Genomic DNA, 21418 nt, shown 5'->3' with positions numbered 1-21418 from the left:
TTCGTCCCTTTTTCAGAGCACATGAAAAATTAATTTCTGTCAGGACCTAAAGACAATTTTAACTAATATCTTAAAACGTGTATCTGTAGAAAATGACAAACCCAGCCTTCAGAAGGGTGGAATCATGTAACAACAAAATGTTGATACATTTTAGATATCATTTGAACATTTATGGATGTGTTGTTGACAAGCATCTGAGTGGGGCTGCACTCAGATGTATTTTCATTTTTTAACAGTAACCTTTATAAGGAATGGAAGAAAATCTGATTTCTCCTCACATGAAGTATATTTCCACAAATGAAGGCAAACTCAAATTTGACACATTTCACATTAGTTTACTTGAAAATATAAAAAATACAACAAAACATTGATAGCTACATCATCGATTGAGCACAAGAGCAGAGTACACTGTTACATCTCCATCTGTAATAATACAGAGTGACACAAAGTGGATATGAAATCCTGAAAGAAAACATTCCTTTACTGCCTGCAGCGATGAAAGCAGCCTTCTCTTTGAGCACAACAGAGGTGTGACAGTACAGTCCTTATAAACTGAGGCCATCCTTGTGTTTTAAAACTGTCACATCTTATAATCAATCAGAGTCTCCTTCCTCCACTCCTACTGCGCCCACCACACCAGCCAGCTCCTCCTCACTGCCTCGCAGACGATCCCCTGGAAACAAAAACAAACGTTCTCTGGTCAGTCGGAATCATTCAATGAATATTTCAATAACTAGTTACACTTTGAACGTCCATGCTGTATAATGACCATGACTAGGGGCGGCCATCACCAGAGGCCCCACGATCCGATATTATCATGACACTTGAGTCATGATATGATATTATTGCGATTTTAAATTTGTTTCGATTTGCTGAGAATTGTGATAAACTATATTGGGATATATATTGTGATTGAACTTTTTTAACAGCATATTATGTCCACAAAATTAAACTAAATCAAGAACTCTTTGTCAAATAGGATCAAATTCTCAGTCTACTCATCTTGCATCAGTCATTCTATTTCTACACAATGGGAGTCAAGCCCACAGACAGACCAACACTGTTATAAAAGTTAAACTCTGTAAAAGGCTGCATGCACCTCTCAATCTGAACTGTTAGTATTTCAGTGTAATCAAACTTAACTTGACACAAACATGAATGGACGACTGTACAACTGCAGTCATTTTTAACAATACAACTTGTTCAAAATGAATAGTGCAACCCCTTTAGCAATAATTTAAAAAAACCCAGCATATTTGCTATTAATATAATAAAAATATCCGTACTTGACGTCCATGAATTGATATAATATCGCCATGGAAAATATCGCAATACTAAGATGTATTGATTTTTCTCCCCACCTCTAGTTACGACCCTGGTAAAGGTTAATTCAGTCTGAGTGGATGTAATACATCATTTAGATTCTGGTTAACCATGATCCCTGTCGAGCAGGATACTGGCAGATAAATAATCACGTTTTCTAAAAGTAATAGAAAACACATCCTACCGACATGACTTCATTTACTTCAACATACAGATACAATAATGTCTGAGTCAAAACAGAAGGCTTAATAGAAATGGACAGAGTTACTGTTGGTTGATATTAACATGTCTGTGTTACATAGATGAATAATGTATCTGCTCACATGTATGATCTCTAATTCAAGCTTACATGTTTATCTTTTAGATATAGATTCAATCGGAGCCTCGGTAATGTCAGTTTGCTTAGAGTTTTTCTTACTATGTTTTAACTTGTACTTATTGTATATGAGATGTATGTTGTGTAATGTTTGAGTATTTTGACAAACTATGTAAATGTGTAAATTCTAACAAACTATCATACATTAAAATAGTGGAAAACCCTTACAGTAAAAATGTGTTGTGTTCTGCCCGACAGCTTCGCAGCTATTTTTAGCACGTGTATTACATATCAGGGCAGAAATCACACCCACACATGTCATCAGATGGCGTCAAGCCTCAGTGGAGTCTGGGGACCTCAAAGCAATTAGCCTAATAATTCATGCCCAGCTCAGACTTGCTTGTCCCTGTGGTGTCAGGAACAAGGAGCGATAAAAAAAAGAAAAAAAGAGGAAATACTGACGGATGAGCTCAGCGATGGCTCTCTGTGTTCTCCTCTCCAGCTTCTCTAGTTTCTTTGCCACGTCACGCTTTAGATCCCTACATTCAGAATGACAAGAAAATGTCAAAATTAAATAATATTTTTAATAAGATACATTTCAAGCATCACACAGGTTCAAAACTTATATTTAAAGAAAAAAGAAAAGAAAAGGCTTACCAGTCTGGTTTTCTTGGGGCAAGATTGGCCAAATCCTAAATAAAGAAAACACAAGAGTAACACAAACTCTACGACCGGGACACTTCATCATAGAAAATGTCACTTAAGCAGAAAGGAGTACTCACCACTTCCTCGATAATAGGCTCAGGATTAGCTGCTTCTAACTGGTCTTTAACTTTATCCTCCACTATAAACAAAGCAAAGTACTTATCAGTCATTTGATTGTAGTGCTTTTGTAACATCATGAAAGTGTGATATCAAATACATTCAAACAGCAGGGAGCAGCGAGGTAAATATCACCCAAGGTTTTTATTTTCGGAATATTTTCTCATGAAAGAACTCTAACCTGATGCAGGTTTGGCTTTAGGCACCTGTCTCTCCTTCAGCTCTTCATCCTCTGGGGTGTAATTCCTCAGCTTCAGCTCTCTGAGGAAAGAAGTAAAAAGCAATGACTGTAAATGTCCAGGAGGTGGCAGTGTGGGCAAATATATTCAACCAGAGATCGAGCAGCAGAAAAGACCATCTGCACACCCTACACAGCTGCACATCGAATGTCTAGGGCGACATAATGTCCCTCTTTATTCCCTATGAACACGTGTGATTAACATGTTCCACCTGTGCCTGGACTTGCAGCAAACAGCTGAGGAATGCTTTCCTTGATGTTGAATTACGCTGTCTTTCATCACATCTCTGCACAGAGGAATTCCTGGCGAGCTTCGGTTGACATCTTAACAGATTACACACCAGAGTCCAGAGTCAGAGGTAAACTATTGTCTGACCAAGCACGGAGCGAGACGGTTATCAACTGTTGTGAGCTTAGCATGCATTTGTGATGAAGAGGGAGGGAATACGCGGCTGATACATTCATCATACCCCTGCTGCCAACAGACAGACCCATGCCTTGTATGGGTATGGGCAGGAATGCTAGTCATGTTCTGTCTGCCGACCGAGGTCCACTCCTAGTTCACACATCTCTTCCTCTACCTCCTGAATCTTAAATATGCCGTTTGGTCATCCTTAAATAGAATTTGTGCGCCACTTATTTTACTCCTGAAAATGTCTGCACGAGAATATGTTGATACTTTTTAGCCAGTCTAGTCTGCATGAGTCATAATGAATCAAACACAATATGTATTTTTAAACACTTGACTTCTGCAAATCATGGGAATTTACAACTGTAACAAAACTAGAATAAAAAAGCAGAAATGATACATCAAATATGAGATTTCAACAAAAACATCAGAGAGCAAACAAGATCAGATCCACGGGGACTTTGTATCTTTTTATAAACAGCTCCACCCTAGTCCAACCCTGGAAGAGGACCAGATTGACTCTTTTTTGGAGGCTCAAGTTCCCAGTTATGACCGAAGATCAAAATCGAGTCCTTGTTTCAGAAATGACTGAACAAGAACTCAATCCATCCATTTTCTCAACCGCTTTTGCTGTTCGGGTCGCAGGGGGGCTGGAGCCAATCCCAGTTTACATTGTGCGAGGGGTGGGGTACACCCTGGACTGTACACCAGTCAATCACAGGGGAGACATATAAAGACAGACAACCAGACACACTCACACCAGTCACCAACTGACATAATGAGCATGTCTTTGGACTGTTGGAGGAAATCAGACGAACAAGAACTAATACAGAGAATTAATCGACTTAAATCAAATAAGCTATCAGGAAGTGACGACTACCAAACTGAGTGATACCGAGCTTTTAAAAAAGGAACTAGTATCTGTGTTACTAACCACATACAACTGGGCACTGAAAAAAGCAGAGACCCCACCTTCTTAGAAAGGAAGAAAGATTGACCGTGGGTCATATAGGCTGCTTTAAACCCTTAACATAGATAACTATATATACACGTCTCTCTGTATGTTACGGACTATAAACGGCGATGTTCCTCCTTCAGAGTTTGACATCACTCTATTTTCTTAGCTGTCTGTTTGTTGGATGCAGCCAAACCTTTGGAGTGTGTTTATAATTTGCACTTCAAGCAAACTTTTGCATCAAAGAGAGCCACAGAAAAGACTCTAATATTCCTTCCTTTCTTTTCTTCATGTGCCCTTCTCTCTGGATGTATATACGGTAATTATTTTATGGCTCTTTATATAGTAGCTCAGCAGTAGCCTTTAAAAAAGAAGTCATTGAGGCTATTATCACAAAGGACATGTCAATGTGTTGCCAAAGCTTAAATGTACATCACATGAGGACCATAAATATTACAATAAATCAAAAAGGATGTTAAAAGACATATTTAAGATCTATTAGCATAGAAAAGTGGGGGTGGTGAAAGGAATTTTGAACCTGATGGGGGCGCTAAACAAATAGTTAGCAGATGCATCAACATCATTAGAAATCAACCTCTGAGGAACATGAATATCAAAGCTTCATTTCATGCCGATGCTGCTTGCAAATGACAAGTTATTAATCTTTTAATAACACGTTAAAGGGAATGCAGATAAAGTTAACATAGCCATCTTAAGTATCACCACTGACCGCAGAGGGGTAAACAGCCTGCTCATGTACATTTTATGCCTTCAAAGTTTGACATCTCTCTGTTTTTTTATTGGCCGCCTGTTCATTGGATGCTGCCAAACCACTAGAGTGTGTTTACACATTTCCACTTCGAGCAAACTGTTGCATCAAAGAGAGCCAGTGATAAATTCAGAGGGCTGACAAAAGTGTACTCAAAATGATTATAGTAACCTGTGGCGGAGGAGGAGGTGCAGCAGAGTGTTTGAATGTTTACACTGACATCAAGCTACCTGCCTCTTTTACCCGAGCAAAAATAACTTCAGACAACGATCAACCTTTACACGGGTCACAGAGATCGCTAAAGATAACATTCAATAGGTCAGTATTTCACTTGTTACTTCCCCTTACAAATAAATAAAAACAAAAACTTTCCTTAGTGTCTAATAAAAGACAGCAGCCATAAGAAACAGATATAAAGATGTGTACAGGGAGAGCATCTTGGTGTGTTTGGTGCATGTTTTTGGAATATGCTTTAAGGAAAGTGCGGCTGCCCCGGTTTTTTTTTTTTACTGTTTTGACATCTTCATCCTGTGAATCTGTCATTTGAACTGAAGCTACTGAAAGGAAAATACGTTGATTGTTGTTTTGCCTCACGCCTTCGTTTGGCAATTTGATCACCCATGAAATTTTAATATCCTTCACAAGACACTCGACACTCACACCCTGCTACAAATGTGTGTCTTGACTGAACAGACCACAGACTAAATAAAAAGTACAGTCATCAACACTGACCTTTATCTTCACTGACAAATGTCTAAATGAGGCCTTGAAACTCTGAATCTATTTTGGAGCTCATGAGAGAGATCTGTCCTGTTGGACTGGAGGAAAAACAGTGGCACTCCCTCAGTCAGTTCAAAGTCATTAAATATAAACAATGGAAAGAAAGGTCCTGTAGGACAGGAAAGATGGCTGCTCCTTCCTACTGACTAACACACAAAGTTGAGTGAACTGTAGGATATTTGAGCAGCTATTAACACAGGGCTGTGATCCAGCACAGTGTAAACACTCACACAGTGTCACAACCTGAACTGAGACAGGCACTGTTCTACAACAAGATGGTGTCCAGATAAATATTGTGATGATGTGCTTCCAGATCAGTTGCAGTTCTGTTTCTGTAAGGGGGAAGAACAGTGAGTGATTATTGAAGGTAGTAAGACATTTTTTTTGTGTGTGGTGAACAAACCTGTGCCTCTCTGAAGTCTCCTCCTCCAGTGAAGCCTTTTTCCTTTCTGGTTCCCCATCCTCGTCTTGCCCCTGTCAAGACATCACAAAATAACTTGTTGACCACACAGTTTTGTGTTCTGTTATGATGACTTACTGAATCTTTACATGAACACTGAAATTGAAACAAGACAAAGGCAAAAACACTGAAAACAGTTTTGAAATGTGAACCTGTGCATGAGCCCATTTCAGAGAATGGGACAGTAAAAGTTTATGCACAAGACAAACATTTAAATAAGAAAAACACAATCAAAATGTGCTTTAGCTGTATTACTAAAAAAAATAGCTCCATGACTAACTGTCTGTAACAACAACCAACCATTTCAGACTTAAACTTTCACTAAACTATTCTCACCTCAGCAATGGAGCAAACTCATTATGAAATAGCCTTGTAGAAATTCAAAAACAATGAAAATCGAACCCCTCCCATCTTGCATTTTCCTGAAGAGGCTTCCTGTCCACCTGCTAGAACAATTCAGTCGACTGACTCACTCTGAAGCGTGGAACAAAAGGGAAACAACCCAGGGCTTCAGGAATGTCAACAGTCGTTTATCAAAAATGGTTAGCAAAGCCAGTTTGTCTGTGTTTAACACCAGCTTCGTAAAAACAGAGACGTGCTCGTCGAACAGGCTTTCCTGTTGAACAAAGATTTTATGCACTACGACTGGGGCACAATGACTGTAATGTTTAATGTTGCACGACACAGAGAGAGCCTCTATTGAGAAACAGCTGAAACTCCGCTGCAAAAATACTAAACTGTGCACAACTTTATAGGGGTCCAAGCTAAAGGTGTGCATCTATGTGGAATTATGACTATAAATTACAGTGGGCAATGTTGACTAGGAACAGATTTCCATGATTCTCAGTTTTCATACATCTTCTTGGGTTTTTTCTCTTGTAAGAAAAAAAAAATCAAGTTTAAATGATTTTTGTGCCGCATGCTGTGTTGCGCTCGTTTTTGTCTGAAGGCTTCATCATTTGTAGGAAATGTATAAAAGTGTTTGTTGGTATATTTTGGCCACAAGAGAACATAACCGATACCTCAAAAACTGACATTTAAAAAAAAAAAAATTCTATTTTATTATTTTCACATATTTATCTAATTATCTATTATATATTTTCATCTATTGTTTGTTTTTATGAAGTGTTAAGTGTGTCCAAGTTCGGTAAATGCATTTGATCCAGATGTTGAAATATCAATGAGTAATCACTTTTTCGTAATTGTGATCTCAATATCAATCATAATAATCATGATCAGCATTATTTCCATCATCGTCAAGAAGACAGTTGGTGAGCAGGCTTTTTCTTTCCGTGCACCGACACTTTGGAACAGTTTACCTCTGGACATCAGGCAGGCTTGTTCTGTTGAGGTTTTTAAAGCAAAGTTACAGACCCATCTGTTTACTGTTGAGTATGAGGCATGATTTCTCTGTATGTTCTTCCTGTATTTTAACTCTATTGTTTGGTACAGCACTTTGATTTAAAGCGCTTTATAAATAAATGTATTAATATTTATTATTATTATTGAGCAGCACGAGTAATCCTTTAACTAACCTATGATTTTTAAAGTTTGAATCAAGTACATTTTACACAGAGCGTTATATTCAAAATTATTCCGTGAGTTGATTGAAAGTAATTGGCTAAAACAGATGTTGACCACAATGATTAATGATTCTTCTTTTCTTTTCTTAAAGTTGATCAATAATGAATAAAGTCAGTTGTACTTTGTAGACTCTTCATTCATGCTCTTTTTTGTGACTATAATCGAGTGTGAGCGCTTTACTGAGTTTAGCTCTAGATCAGGGATGGGCAACTTTGGTCACAGCAAGGGGCCACATTCATTTAATTCTCACTGCCAGAAGGCCAAATTGTAGAATACAAAAAACGATTACAGTCAATTATGTCTCAAATTTAACTCAACATATACCAGTGATCAAATATTATCATGGACATATTTCTGGTTTTCATGATTTCATGGCAGATTTTGTCATGTTTTCTTCATGTTTCCAATTAATTGATATGTCAAAATTGAGGGTTACGGGCTGCCAGCTGCCCACCCCTGATCTAGATCATCATTGTTTTATAGAGTTTATACTGAACTGTATTATATATGTATAGATACAAATAGTAGATGGTTCACAAGTTGAAACACATCCAAACAAATTTGGGTTTGATTTGATTTTTGTGTTTATTCCCTTATTTCCCCAAATGAAAATCGTTTCCACATACTCTGTTATAGTCTAAGACTTTTACAGACAGAGGTTACCATATATATGAAAAGTTTTTGAGTCATTAAATACTAAAAAAAAGAGACACATGTTTATAAAAACTTGAAATGGATGCAGCAGAGATCACAGGTGTGTTGTAGAAAGAAGATGAAGAAATCATTTGTATTAAGAAACACAAGAAACCCGGATAACCTTTAAAAGCACAGAAACAAAACGTATCTTGATCTTAACTTTGTCTTTTCCCACATCGAGACATACGGTAAATCATCCAGCAGCAAAAAAAAACAACAAGCCACGAACAAATGTTTTGATTATTTATCCAACTCCACTACTTTGCTAACGTTAGCAACCAGCTAAGCTAGCTGACGTCGCCTCACAAACACAACGTTTGCTACTTGTTATTAGTTTTAATTTACTTCAAACCACACATACACAGACAAGGAACTTACGTGGAGTTGTTTTTCTCTAAGTGCCTTTAGTCTCTCCTTTCTCTTCAGAGCCTGCTCCTGCAGTGAACCAACATTTCTCTCCATGTTTAGTCTAAACCACACGCCGCTCACTTCTCTCTGCGATCCATTACCCGTCCTAACTGAGGGAGTAAAAACGACTGTTGAGCACATCGATTGCATTGGCCTGTTTCCTGATCATGTGATATTATTGTGTTTTGTTTACAATTAGTTGAAAATCATTTATAAAGCTTTATTTAATTTTAAGCATTGTTATTTAAAATTAAATTCCTACTCTGTAAAATTTGATCTTCCACATTCTGAGCTACAAACTTATTTGTATGTGATTGACTGCAACAGTATATTTTACCTTTGGTTGTTTAAGGTTGTTGTTGTTGTTGTTTTTTTTTTGACTGACTAATTGATCTGATTGGCCTATTCAGACCTACTTATGGTCTAATAACTGACCTTTACATCATGGGGAATACATACAGACTTGCACAATGCCCGCCTGTTGATAGTCCCACTGTCAGGTCCTGATTAGGAATGTAGGCCATTGCCATGGTAATACAGCTGCCTCGAATTATCCTTTGTCATTACTGACCAATTTTACGTGGAATCACATCAACCTGGTTTTATTGAAGATGTTCAAAAGGTTAACAGATCATAAACTACAAAGAGAAATCACAGATAAGTCATTCATTAGTTTGTAGATCTTTATATAAAGCTTACACTGCTACATAACCTATCAAGCTGTCAATAAAGTGAACCATCAGTGGTAGTAGACACATCATTTGGCATCAGCTTGAGAGTTAATTGAGAGCGAATTACACTTTACAAGATGTTTGACATTGAAACATTTAAAAGATGGGCACATTAACCCAACTCATCTTGCAAGCAGTGTTAGTTTTTCAGTGTCGCCTATCTGTTAGATTCTGAAGTTGAGTTCTCTTCCTTCATCTTATTAAAGCTGAATGTTGCTGGCTTTGCAAAGTGAGAGCTTCACCCTCTACAGAAATGAAACACCAGTAAACTATGACCAGTTATGCCTATGTAGTGTTCAGCAACTTATTTTTGTTATTAGGCCTATAATAAAGTAAAAGCCTGTATGATGTCTACCTTTTTAATGAATCCACAAAGATCATCTTTGCTTTGTTAGACACCGGCATTTGTGTGTCTGTGTGTGTGTGTGTGTGTGTGTGTGTGTGTGTGTGTGTGTGTGTGTGTGTGTGTCTGTGTGTGCGTGTGCGTGTGTGTGTGTGTGTGTGTGTGTGTGTATCTTTAAGAATACCAGCCTACCTGTGAGCATGATCTACAATCAACTCCCGTTTCTTGCCTTGTAACACAGCCAGACACTAGTGGATGATTAGTGACACGCACACTGACAGCACACCTCCACTTTGAGAATGTGAGCAGCGCAGTCACTTCTTGCTTTCTGAGCGGATGGCATGTGTCGCTTCCGTGGGAACTCTCTCCAATAGGAATCAGTCAGCTTCGAGCTCCCTGTAAACGCGGACATGGGTGTTTCTCCAGACATGCATTTCCACGCATTTCTTTTCCTGGTTTTACAATTCCGACAGTAATCGCAACGTTGCCACAGTCTCATCGGCATGTTTTGCTTTTTTCACGCCTTTCTAATAAGTTTGCGTGTGGCGACAGAAAACACTTTTGTGTGGATTATTTGCAGGAATGGTTCATGGGAGCGTGCCGCGTCCTCCTCTTCCTCCTCCTGCTGCCTTTAGGAAACAACTTCAGCTGGCTTTCACGCTAACCAGTTTCATGATTTATTAAGACATACTAAGGGAGATAATGAGCAACCACAAGGGTGGTGGGATGGCATCGAAGGAGAGGCTGTACGAGCTGTGGATGTTATACTACACAAAGGTGAGTGCGGAAGAGTTGAGGGCTGACGGTGACACCTGTTGTGGCAGCAGGTCCTCTGTCTGAAGTTTATAACATGAGGCGATAAACTCATGACAAAGGTCGGTGTGGACTGTACTGAATCCTGTGGCGTTTGTTTGAAACGGTTAACGAGGAAGTAGGTTATTTTTTCCTGTTTGTGCACGAGCTGTTTATTTAGGCTACCTTATGGTGGAGAGTGATCTGCGCGTGCTAGGGTGTCATATCCTATTATACGTAGAACGTGTCACTTAGTCAATTCTTCACTGAACGGAAATATTTAATCAATATCGGTGGTTAGGGCTTAGTTACACACTTATTGGAGTGTGTTTGATACTATACCTGCGATGCAGGTGGTGTTGAAGCTACTTCCTGTTCCTCTATGTCGCTCTTCCTGATTAAAGCGACTCACATTTAAACCATGATAGGGTTAATATTGTCATAGAGCCGGTTTTGCATTTAGAAAGGAATTATTTTCCCTCTTACCACCCTGAACCTTTTTAATTACTTAAAGCACAACTCATATTAGTTCAAACTAATAATAAACGAAAAACAACAACACATTTCTCTGTGGTGTTAAAACCAAACCTAATTAGTTCATATTCTAATCTAATTATCAAATTGCTTTGTCAGTATTTAGGTCTTAAACATGACTCCTTTGTGGTTGTGATTGCATCTCATGTATTTTACTATTCATGAAGGCTCAATATCTTGGTAATAACCATTAAACAAATTCATTATGAAAGGGTTTAAGGTTATGTTTGCCTCATCAAGAAGGATGGAATGATGTCTGAGAATAAATTAAGTATTACTATTTAATGTGTGTGCAATCTGCTTCCATGCCTGAGGACAGAGAAAACAAGACAAGATGATGTCTTTCCAACATTGCATGCGCCGTGTTCACTGTGTGGCATAAAGACATGAAGACATAAAGTCTTTCTGAAGATGAACAGTGTTGGATTTACCAAGAATATGTTATTAGGACATATTTCATCACATATCTGTATTTGATTATGTTTTAATTCAAATTAAGATTATTAACCATCGAAAAACTTTACAAAATACTAAAAACAGGGCTGGGGGAAATGCTTAAATTCCTGCAGAAATGCCATTAGTGCAACAGTGACACAAGTGAACAATAAGAGTATCACATCTTAGAGCATTTACCATCACTGCAGTCATTGTGGTTAATGGTCTGACCCTGTTACTTTACCTCTGGGATGCTGTCGCTGCATAAACGGTTGTTGAAGACCTTGACCTTCATGCTTTTGCCAAAGTCTTTTGGTAAATAACAAAACTAATTGTATCTACAGCTAGAAAGGGACTTTGAGTGTGTGTGTTTAGGAGTGTGTGTGTTTTAAATCTGACTGTGACAGCTGTCAAGCATCTCCACGTGTGAGAGCACTTCGTCATCAAGCTTCCTAATGACTCTTAGTTTTTACGCTCAAAACGTAAGAAACAAATTTCTACACATTTCCCAGCAAAGACTAGCAAACCGATTTCCAAATTTAATTGCGAGGAGAATTTGCCTGTGTGCAAATGACCTGCCCGAATTGCCAAGCAGCGATGAAGGATTGCAGAGGGAAGGGATTGAATTGAGCCTAGTATTAAACGTCACCACCTGATGTGACTCAGAGGAGCACAAAAGGCAGCAGAACCACTTCAGAGAACAATAACCTGCCTCTCCTATACACATCAACATGCCACTGTGTGCACTGTTTTTGTGGTCTGCCTGTTAGTCAAGTTGACAAACAGTAACCTTTTTTTAACTTCTCACATCACATCTTGGACTCACAGGTTTTTCTGACCCTGCATCATGTATCAAGTTTTTGGATTCCAAAAGAGTCAAACTCGAGCAAAGACGTGAGCTTTTTTTAATCAGCTTTTTGTTAGTGCTTTAAGCAAGCCTTTACTTACTTGTGGCAAAGGCCTGACTCCTTCGGCTTGACTCACAACTAACACACCCAGGCAGCTGTCTTAACAACCAGCACATCTGAATTGAAGTCTGTAAATATTTCAGTCTTGAGTGTCTCGACTGGTTATAGTTTATCATCAGACTTTTTCATTACTGTTGATGGCTATTTCAATTTTTTTCCCAGAATCTTTAACCTCACAGTATCAGTGCAAAATCCTGTAAATATCCTTTTTTATATACACGTGAGTTTACAGTGTAATGATGAATCCTAACAACTGATTCCAACATGTTTGTGGTACATAACATATCTCAGCAATCGTTCTTGCAGCAAGAAAGCAAAACTTGCTCAGGCTTGCCAGTGATAAAAGAGCTCAGCTTCCTCTTATTGTGCAAGAAATCACACACCTCGTGCAAGATTCTTAGATCTGCTGAGGTTCAGGACTGGTGTATGATGCTTTAAAGCCATTGTCAGACAAAAGTGAGACATTTTCTATTCAGATGACCAGTCCAACAGGCCGGCAGGGATAGAGAAATGGAGAATTGTCCCTATTTGGTTAGACCAGCGAATAGATTATTTGATTTCATCAAAACAGCAGCATATGTGATATTCTATTTCTACAGATATGCATTTATTTCATCACATAGATCTATAAGCACCTGTGTTGAAATGCTAAACATGTAATGTTAAGTCACTCAGTATGTAACTCACTTTGAGAGTACATAAATCCAAGCACTGCTCAGAGCAAGAAAACATCAAGGCTGTCTTTTGTTTCTGCTGCTCTTTAAATTCATCTTTCTGCCTCCATATCTCACATCTGAGATATGGAGAAAGTTTTTTAGACCCTCATGAAGCGCTCAGGCCAGACAGATATGGACACACACTGAGGACTCTGATGTAATCACTGAAAGAGTATCGTGTCCTGTCTCATCTTGTCTATCATTTTTTGGCTGTGCTTGTTCTTTTCTGATAAAACATTCATACAGATAGACTGAACTTTGCATATATTTTCATCAGTTCTTCATATCACAAGCATGGAGCTGCAGCAGGTCTTCACTTTGACAATCAATTCAGAAATGATTACAGCTATTTAATAGTTGATTACAATCTAAACGTTTGACTTGGCAAATGGCAAATGTTGTCAACAAGTTATAGAAGCCCAATGTCCTAAAATTACAATCCACTAATACTCCATTTAGAGAAGTGAATGAGAGATGAACAAACTCAAACAAAACCAGTCAAATCCAGTTTAAACAGTTTAATGAACAAAATAAACATTTATCAACATTGAAAAACTTTGCTAGCCTATTGAACATTTGAAGTACATTTTCAGCCAAAAAATAGATCAAACAACACCATGGTTTCAGCTTCTTAATTTAGAGACTTTTCTACATTTTTGAAAGTTTTGTGAAACGGAAAAATTAGCACATTTAGTCAGACAAAACAAGCTAGTTAAAAACATCAACCTTGGCCTTTTTACTGATTTTATACAGTTTTTAAGTGACCATGATTGACCTCTTATAATGACAAAGCTGGAATGTACACTTGGCACATTTGCTCAAAACACAGAGTCGACTGTGCTGTGAAAACTGAGCCAAAACACTTGAGCAAATCTCCTGGATGTCATGGTTCAGGATGAAAGTGAGAATAAAAGAAGCATCTCTCTCAGCTGCTTAACTACAGTGTTTATTCAGCGGTCTGTCAGGCTGGCAGGGAAATAAACTGTGATCATTAGCTTGAGAGACTGTTGGAGCCACTAATTTGAGCTTATAGAGGAAGAAACGGACCACAGTGACAACCTCACTGCCACCCATACACACAGCTGTAAAACCAACTCTTCTGCTTGCATTAGAGTCTGAACAAGTCACATTTAGCTCCTTTTTGTTTCCATTCCATCAGGCACTGTGCTGTTTATGTGTCTCAATTACGCTCATGCTATGATTCATTTGATTTTCATAATCTGCACTGAGAAGATGTAATGACAACAACATCATCCCGTCATCTCACTGTGACTCTCCTATGAGCCCCGTGATTGAATTCCCTGGTGCGCCTCCATCTCCCCTGTTTACCAACAGAAGGGCCAACCAGGAAAAATCAAAGTGCTCTTTGCTTTCACTTGTGCAGGAAGCTGGAGCAAAGCAGAATGCCAAGCAGTAGAGAGCGGCACAGCTGCCTGGCCATGTGCAGAGAGAACAGAGATAAATGACACAGTTTATAGAGATCAGCGCCTCACGGTTGGTTTGACATCTGTTCTTATCTAGTGCTATCTAGTGCTTTATCTTTTTTTTTTTTTTTTTTTTTTTTTAAGAAATCCTTCAGTGATGTTGAGGGAAAAGTTGTGCAAAGAATGTGTCTGAAAGTGTAATTCTAGTTTTTAAAATGATGTTCGAAGGACAGACTTAAAGCAGGGTATACCAGGTGTCGCAACTAATTTGAGTGCAGATACACTTCCCAAGATTCACTTCCCATTTGTGATCTCACTCTTTTTTTTCATAACATTTTTTCATACCTGACTTTTTTTCTCGACAAGGAACAGAAAGATTCCACTTCCTATTCCACAAAAAAAAACGTAAAAGGGAGTACACTGGCTTCATTGAGTCATGCTTGGTTTAAATCTAAAGGCTGTCGTCACACATAGTTGTAAATTCCAGTATGTGTCGCTTAATTAACCCTCATTAATGTGTTTCCTCGTACATCGTGAACTTCAGTAGACAGATGTAATGACCTAACTGCGGGCATCATCATCTACAACATCATGGCACGCTTAGTGTCATCATATAAAGCTGTTGTTATCTTCAGTAATGTTTGGGAGGTTCCAGTCATTCAGCTATCTTATATTATAAAGGACAGTAAAACAAAGCTTAAAGGGCGTAGCAAAAACAACATTTTTTTTGTCAATCCTCATCAGTGGCAGAGCCAGACTTCTTTTGACTGGGGTTGCCCAACTTGGTTTCTGACTTGCAGGGCTGGCCTGAAGATTTTAACACGAGCACTGTCTCTGAAACGACACATAGTCTATCATTGTTTGGATTTTGGAGTGGCTTCTGTGGTGGCAAATCCAATTTCCAGGGTGGCCATGGCAATCCGTGGCCACGGTCCTTTGGATCTACCACTTCACCCCGCTTTTTGTACTCATTCTCAAATATGGGCTTTTCAGAGACATTGGATGTCCCTGACATTTTGCATGGACAAAAACATGCATAGATTTCTCACAGCAAGTGTGTGATGACTGTCATTCTATTGTTTATTTTTAATAATATACATGTCCCCTTCCTCCTACTTTAATGCATCAGCGGCAGCCACATTCATTTGTAGTCCTATTGTATTCTCTAAAGTTAGTCAGTGAATCATGGACTGACATAGAAAAAAAGAATTGTATTATTTCCCCTGCAACATCTATCTGTTGCTTCTGTTTTTTCTTGGTGTGGGAAGTTTTTATAAAGGCCTCTTTTATGTCTGCTGAAAACTTGCAGTGGAACCAAAGGAGGAAAGGGTTTGACGTGGAGGCCTAGTATGAAGGAAATAAACTTCTGTTAAAGTGACATGTCATTTCCTGGTTGCTCACTTGGTGTTGGAAGACAAGAAAGGAGCGTGTCAGAGCAGAGGCTGAGGTGCAGCTCCTGAGTTGCTGGTTGAGAAACAACGCAGAACCTTTCATCTGAGACCAGGTTCACAGGAGCCTGGTACCCTGCTCAGCCTCGTACAATGAGAGATGGACTGGTCCACAAGTCATTGCCAGTTGGTAATGTACATTTAACATTTAATGCAGGATTAGAGAAAACATGGTTGTACTACACAGCATTTTTAGAGTTAACTTACTGCATTACATTTCAAATTCTCCAAGTGCAGGGACTGTTACAATTAGCTTCACGTTAGACATGCAATGAGCTGCAGCATGAAGTTACAGTATGCATGTTAAAGTTCTGTGCTTGCATTGTTTGTCCCTGTGCAGCTTTGAAAGTTACCTATGTACATCAACTGCATCACCCCATTTGTCGCTCATTTTTTTGCAGAAGGGAAGTACCTGACCGATTGTTGTACCATGTGCTGTTTACGCTGCTGGATGTTATTTGTGTGTAATGAGTCAGTCAGTCTGGAACAACTCGTGTCCTCCGTCAAAGTGTCTGCTTTACCAAGCTGTGTGGCAAAATCAGAAACAACTGCTTTTAGCACACTGCGAATGTAAATATTCAACTTCTTCCATCACAGAGAACATGAAGGAGCAGTTCTAAATGTCCGGTGTTTGGCACTACTTGAATAATCAGGGGCCATCAAAATTATTTTTGGCTTTATTTAAAAGGAATGTTTTGAGGGGGCGAAAGGAATTAAGTTAAGAGCTGTTTCTCTGGGGGTGACCTATGTTATTTAATCTTGTTCTTTAGTCTATGTGAGGTAGAGAGAGTGACGTAAAGGGGGAAGAGTGGCAGGATATGTTGCTCTGTGGAGGCTGATTTCAGCCGAGATAATGGCTGTTGTATGTAAACATCCTCGCACAATTGAAACTCTCTTAAATCATTTTATAAAGCATCCTGTAATGCAGGGATGTCTTATACTTTCTTTTTTTCTTGTGTGCTGCATACAAAGTTGTAGAACTTGATTTTGAATTTTAAAATGAAATGTAGGTTAAAAAAAAAAAGGGAATATGTAGATTTTAACCTACCTGTTTTTTGGCTCATGTGTTCCTCTCTGTATGTTACATCTCTATGCAACATCCTGTTTCAAAAAAACAGATCACATGGTTTAGTTGTTGCAATGTTTTTTAAGCCACAGTGTGTCACAGTAAAATGCTCAGCCTTTTTAGATACTTTTACAAGAACTTAGCTCAACCAAAGGTCATGTTCACAGGAACACATTGTTTTTCCTTAAGTAAAGTTAACTAACACTGTGCACAAAGAAGGAGTTTTGAATGTACGTGTTCTTTCCCCCCCCCCACACAGAAAGATGTGGGTTATCTGCAGCAGTGGCTGGAGGCATTCGTGTCGTCCTTTGAGAAACTCATTGATGTGCAATCACTGGAGCCACGGAGGTTAGTAGAAACAGTTATTTATTTTACAAACACCACATAGCAAGAGGCTCCCACCAGCTTTCATTCCCTAAAGCGGGAGGACTTTTGACCTCCTGTGGAGATACCATTTTGGCATGTTTATGTTATGTGTATATGCAGTCCCTATTACAACGCTCTACCTCTTTGCTACTGGCTCCCCTCCTCCATCTTCCCGTCTCTCCCTCCTCCTCCTCCTCCTCCTCCACTCTGTCATCCCAGGCTGGAGGAGTGCAGCGCCGAGGTGCCCCTGCTCCCCAGGGAGGTCCTGGTGTTCCTCAGTACCCAGCTATGGCACAGCGCGGTACACCTCACCGCCGGCACCGAGCAAAACAGCAGCACCCCTCACCCCCTGCTCCTCATCAAGTTCTTCATCATTGTGTGCAGGTGAGGGCCCAGGTGCTGCAAATACACTTAACTGTAACCATAGATAGAAATAAAGTATAGATGATGTTACCATCACAATAACTAGCAGATAATTGTTGTTAAGTAGAAGTAGATGAAGTACCAAATCTCCAGCTGAAACATGTAGTAATTCTTCTTAAATTATACCAATGATAATGATAATAATGATGATAATAATGATAATATAATGATAATACCAATATTTTTATGAATGCATCTACTACTACTACTACTACTGCTACTTGTGCTAATAATAACAATAATCCTAAATCAATAACGCAATATGTAAAAGTTTTCATAATGTGGCTAAATAAGAAATAAACAATATTAAGGAGGTTTCTGAATACACATTTTGTTGACATAATGTCCAAACTGGGTCTATTTGTCTTCTTCTGTGCTAGATATTTTAGTCGTTTAATGGGAAACATTCTTAAAATAGTTTTTTTTTTTTAATTTTTTTTTTTAATTTTCAGAAGTTAAATATGTGATGACTAAATTGTGCTTGCAAGGCTTTCTCGTGAAGTTGTCCTGTGCTTTCTGTGCATTAATGAGATTTATGTGTTCTGTTTTCTTCCCAAGAAGGTCATCCTGCATATTTTCTGAACCCTGAAATTCATGACTTTTTTTTTTCTCCGTCTCTAGGAACATGGAGAACATTGAGACAGACAAGACCCCTGGTTTTGTTTTTGAAACCATTAAGCTTCTGAATTTCTGTTTGGACCAGGTAAGGTCATTATAAATTGAAGCTAATACCAAACACAGAGCTTAGTGATTCGTGTTTGTGTTCGGCTCCACAGCTTTCCCAGTGCAAAGATTATCTTGTTCCATTTTAGCCAAACTATGCAGAAATGTTTTACACAGTATATATGCTTATAGTTTGTGTCATCCTTAGTACTTTTAACTGAGAGCTAGTTGTGTAGCTGACCTTTCTTCTCACAATATTTGTTTTTGTTGAATATTAAAACCAGATGAATCTGTGCTGAATGAACGTGTTCCAAACTTTGATTTTGTTCCTCAGCTAAAAAAGGGACAAGGGGAGCAGTCGTCGTTGGAGCTGGTTGTGCAGTACGGACTTGTGCTATGTGAGAGTCTATTTGACCCTTATCAGACGTGGAGGAGACACCTGGAAGGGTGAGTGTGTGCTGCTTAACCCTGCAGATCGCCTGCGTGAATGTGTGGGAGGTGGAAAATAACCACAAAGACTGACAGACTATGTTATGCATTTAACATCTTGCCCAACCTTTGGGCTTTGTGTGTTTTAGGGAGGAGGTGAGCTTGCTGGAGAGGAACAAGTATAAGTTCTCCCCGCTCACCCTGCCAGAGGAGTTGCCTGCTCTCTTCCATGGTGAGACACTCCCTTCACCACTCTGATCTCTGTCAGACCTCATATACCTCAAGAATCAAACACAACTCAGATCAGTCAGGCTTGACTCCAAAAATGTTGACCTTTCATTTTCTCTAAACCTCATTTTAAATCATTCTTTTATTGTTTCCTGTAATGAAAAAGAACAAACAAGTCATATTAGTCAGTGGGAACTTAAGGTTTGCTCTAAAAACCTAAATATTCAGCTCCTGGTTTGTCAAGGTTTGACAACCCAGAAGCTGGTATTTCAAATCACAGAAGCCTATTTGGTCATTAATATTTAATTTGTAAACCAACGGGTTAATCTCAGTTTTGGGCAAGCTTCAGTATGTCCAAATTTTGGAGGATTATTCTGTAACACAAGCTGTGTTTGTTGAGAACTGATTGTGAAATACCAGGCTAATTAGCATGGATCAAGCTTTTGTCACTTCCCACCAAGGGGTAGCCTAATAGTTTGTTCCTTTTATTTAGATCTCAATTTAATTTAACTGATTTTCTTTTATCGATTTTTCATATTGATAAATAGGAAATAATAAACCTGCAGAGACTGGAATAGGACAAAACTACAATTTATTAGAATGCTATTTAGCTAGCAATGTGTTAATGTGTTTTTCTGCATTGTTGCTAAATGATTGCTTGTGTTGCATGACATTGTCTCATGTATCCATGCTCACAGAAAGTCTCCAGGAAAGCGAAAAGATCCCAGAGCTCCTAACCCTCAGATTGGTTCATCTCCAGGGTGCTGTCATCAGTGGAGCAAAGGTCATTCACCCTATATCTGTCCTCTTCTTCACTGATTATTTTACAGTCTCTGAAAACACAACTCCTGCTACCTAAAAGGGATTACTAACAATTAACTGTCTTTTCTCCCCCAGAAGAATGGCCTTCTCTCCATCACCCCTCAGTCTGTTGAGGATATGTTCTCTGTCCTGCGAGCGTGGTGCTGCCGGACCTCCGCTGAACCAAAAGACACAGGTCTACCAAGGCTGACCCTGCAGTGCCTGACCACAATGATCCATCTCCTGCACTCCAGCAGCCCTGCAGAGCGACAGGTGGAGATCAGGACGATACTGGAGAGCTTCTTCCAGCTCCTCAACTGGAACCGTCTGCCAAGCAGCAAGGAGCAAGACAGGCAGACTTGGGAGGACAGTCTGATCTCTTTGCAGAGCCAAATGCTAAGTAAGAACATGCCCACCGGGTCTCAAATCGAGCAAATTTACCTTAATCTCTATCTATCAAAATTGATACATTGATCAAATTGATTTTCTTGTGTCATGGCAATAAAGCACTCAGTCAACATGCTTGTTTGTTGTCACTTTTAGCCGCTGTTCCTGAAATCCTGCAGTGCCCTGACAGACCAGTGCTGCAGGCTGTGTTCCTCAACAACAACTGCTTTGAGCACATCCTCAGGCTTGTTCAGAACAGCAAGGTCAGAGCCCCGTCGGAATAACATGTCTCTGTTTGCTCTGTCCTTCTGTCAATTTGCCTGTCTGTTCCCCTTTTTGCCACAACCACTTTCTATTTGATCAATCTGAAATATCAAAAAAATGGACATTCACAGCTCATAATTTAACCTCATGGCTATTACAATGCCTAGGTCACCCTGCAGTTTAAAGAGAATAGGGCCAGACCTGTCTCCATATTCATAAGGCTGAATGAATTGAATTGAAGTGTTGATTAGCTTGGCAGAAAATATTGATGTTCTAATGTAACGTTAGCAGGAAATGGATGCCCTTTGTATTGTATTATACTTCCCTGCAAAACAGTAATGTTAGCTATGTCAGCCATAAGCTAACAGTGATATTATCTGGAATTAGCTAAATGCTAACGTTACCCATTGTCTGAACATAGCAAATGGGTATTAAATATCTTGTCTTAACTTAAAATGTGGATAGAAATACCTGTGGACTTGTTGCTTGTCATTGTATGTGTAGTTGCAGATCAATGAAGAAGGGATAACTTGATAAAAAGAGTAAAGTAGAAACGCAGGGTTGTATCACATACAGCTTCTCTTTGGATTCTTCAGGTTTGCTTTGCTCAATTCATCTTGTGAAAGGGGTAATTTCATAA

General features: G+C 39.0%; 2 protein-coding genes across 3 annotated transcripts in view; one reads left to right on the top strand and one right to left on the bottom strand.

Annotated features, from left to right (window-relative positions):
- Positions 1–314: 314 nt before the first annotated feature.
- On the bottom strand, positions 315–10051 carry ccdc12 (coiled-coil domain containing 12). Its single transcript, XM_020648501.3, has 8 exons — positions 10027–10051; positions 8731–8870; positions 6016–6086; positions 2643–2722; positions 2422–2483; positions 2297–2331; positions 2102–2178; positions 315–673 (listed from the first exon to the last, which is right to left on the bottom strand). Exons 1-8 carry the CDS (start codon positions 10034–10036, stop codon positions 594–596), a joined length of 555 nt encoding a protein of 184 aa, XP_020504157.1. The 5' UTR covers positions 10037–10051; the 3' UTR covers positions 315–593.
- Positions 10052–10168: 117 nt separating this feature from the next.
- nbeal2 (neurobeachin-like 2) overlaps positions 10169–21418 on the top strand; it is a 36258-nt gene continuing 25008 nt past the window's right edge. For both annotated transcript variants that reach the window (XM_065958231.1, XM_020648502.3), the window contains exons 1-9: positions 10169–10611; positions 17477–17565; positions 17803–17967; positions 18628–18709; positions 19004–19116; positions 19248–19330; positions 20025–20110; positions 20224–20527; positions 20671–20777. In XM_065958231.1, the coding sequence (XP_065814303.1) occupies positions 10537–10611; positions 17477–17565; positions 17803–17967; positions 18628–18709; positions 19004–19116; positions 19248–19330; positions 20025–20110; positions 20224–20527; positions 20671–20777 (1104 nt within the window). In that variant the 5' untranslated portion in view covers positions 10169–10536. The remainder of the gene's footprint in view (positions 10612–17476; positions 17566–17802; positions 17968–18627; positions 18710–19003; positions 19117–19247; positions 19331–20024; positions 20111–20223; positions 20528–20670; positions 20778–21418) is intronic.

The sequence above is a fragment of the Labrus bergylta genome, chromosome 8 (genome assembly GCF_963930695.1).
Source record: "Labrus bergylta chromosome 8, fLabBer1.1, whole genome shotgun sequence".
Lineage (NCBI taxonomy): Eukaryota > Metazoa > Chordata > Actinopteri > Labriformes > Labridae > Labrus > Labrus bergylta.
The sequence above is the reverse complement of the archived record's forward strand: the minus strand, read 5'-3'. Positions and strand labels throughout refer to the sequence as shown.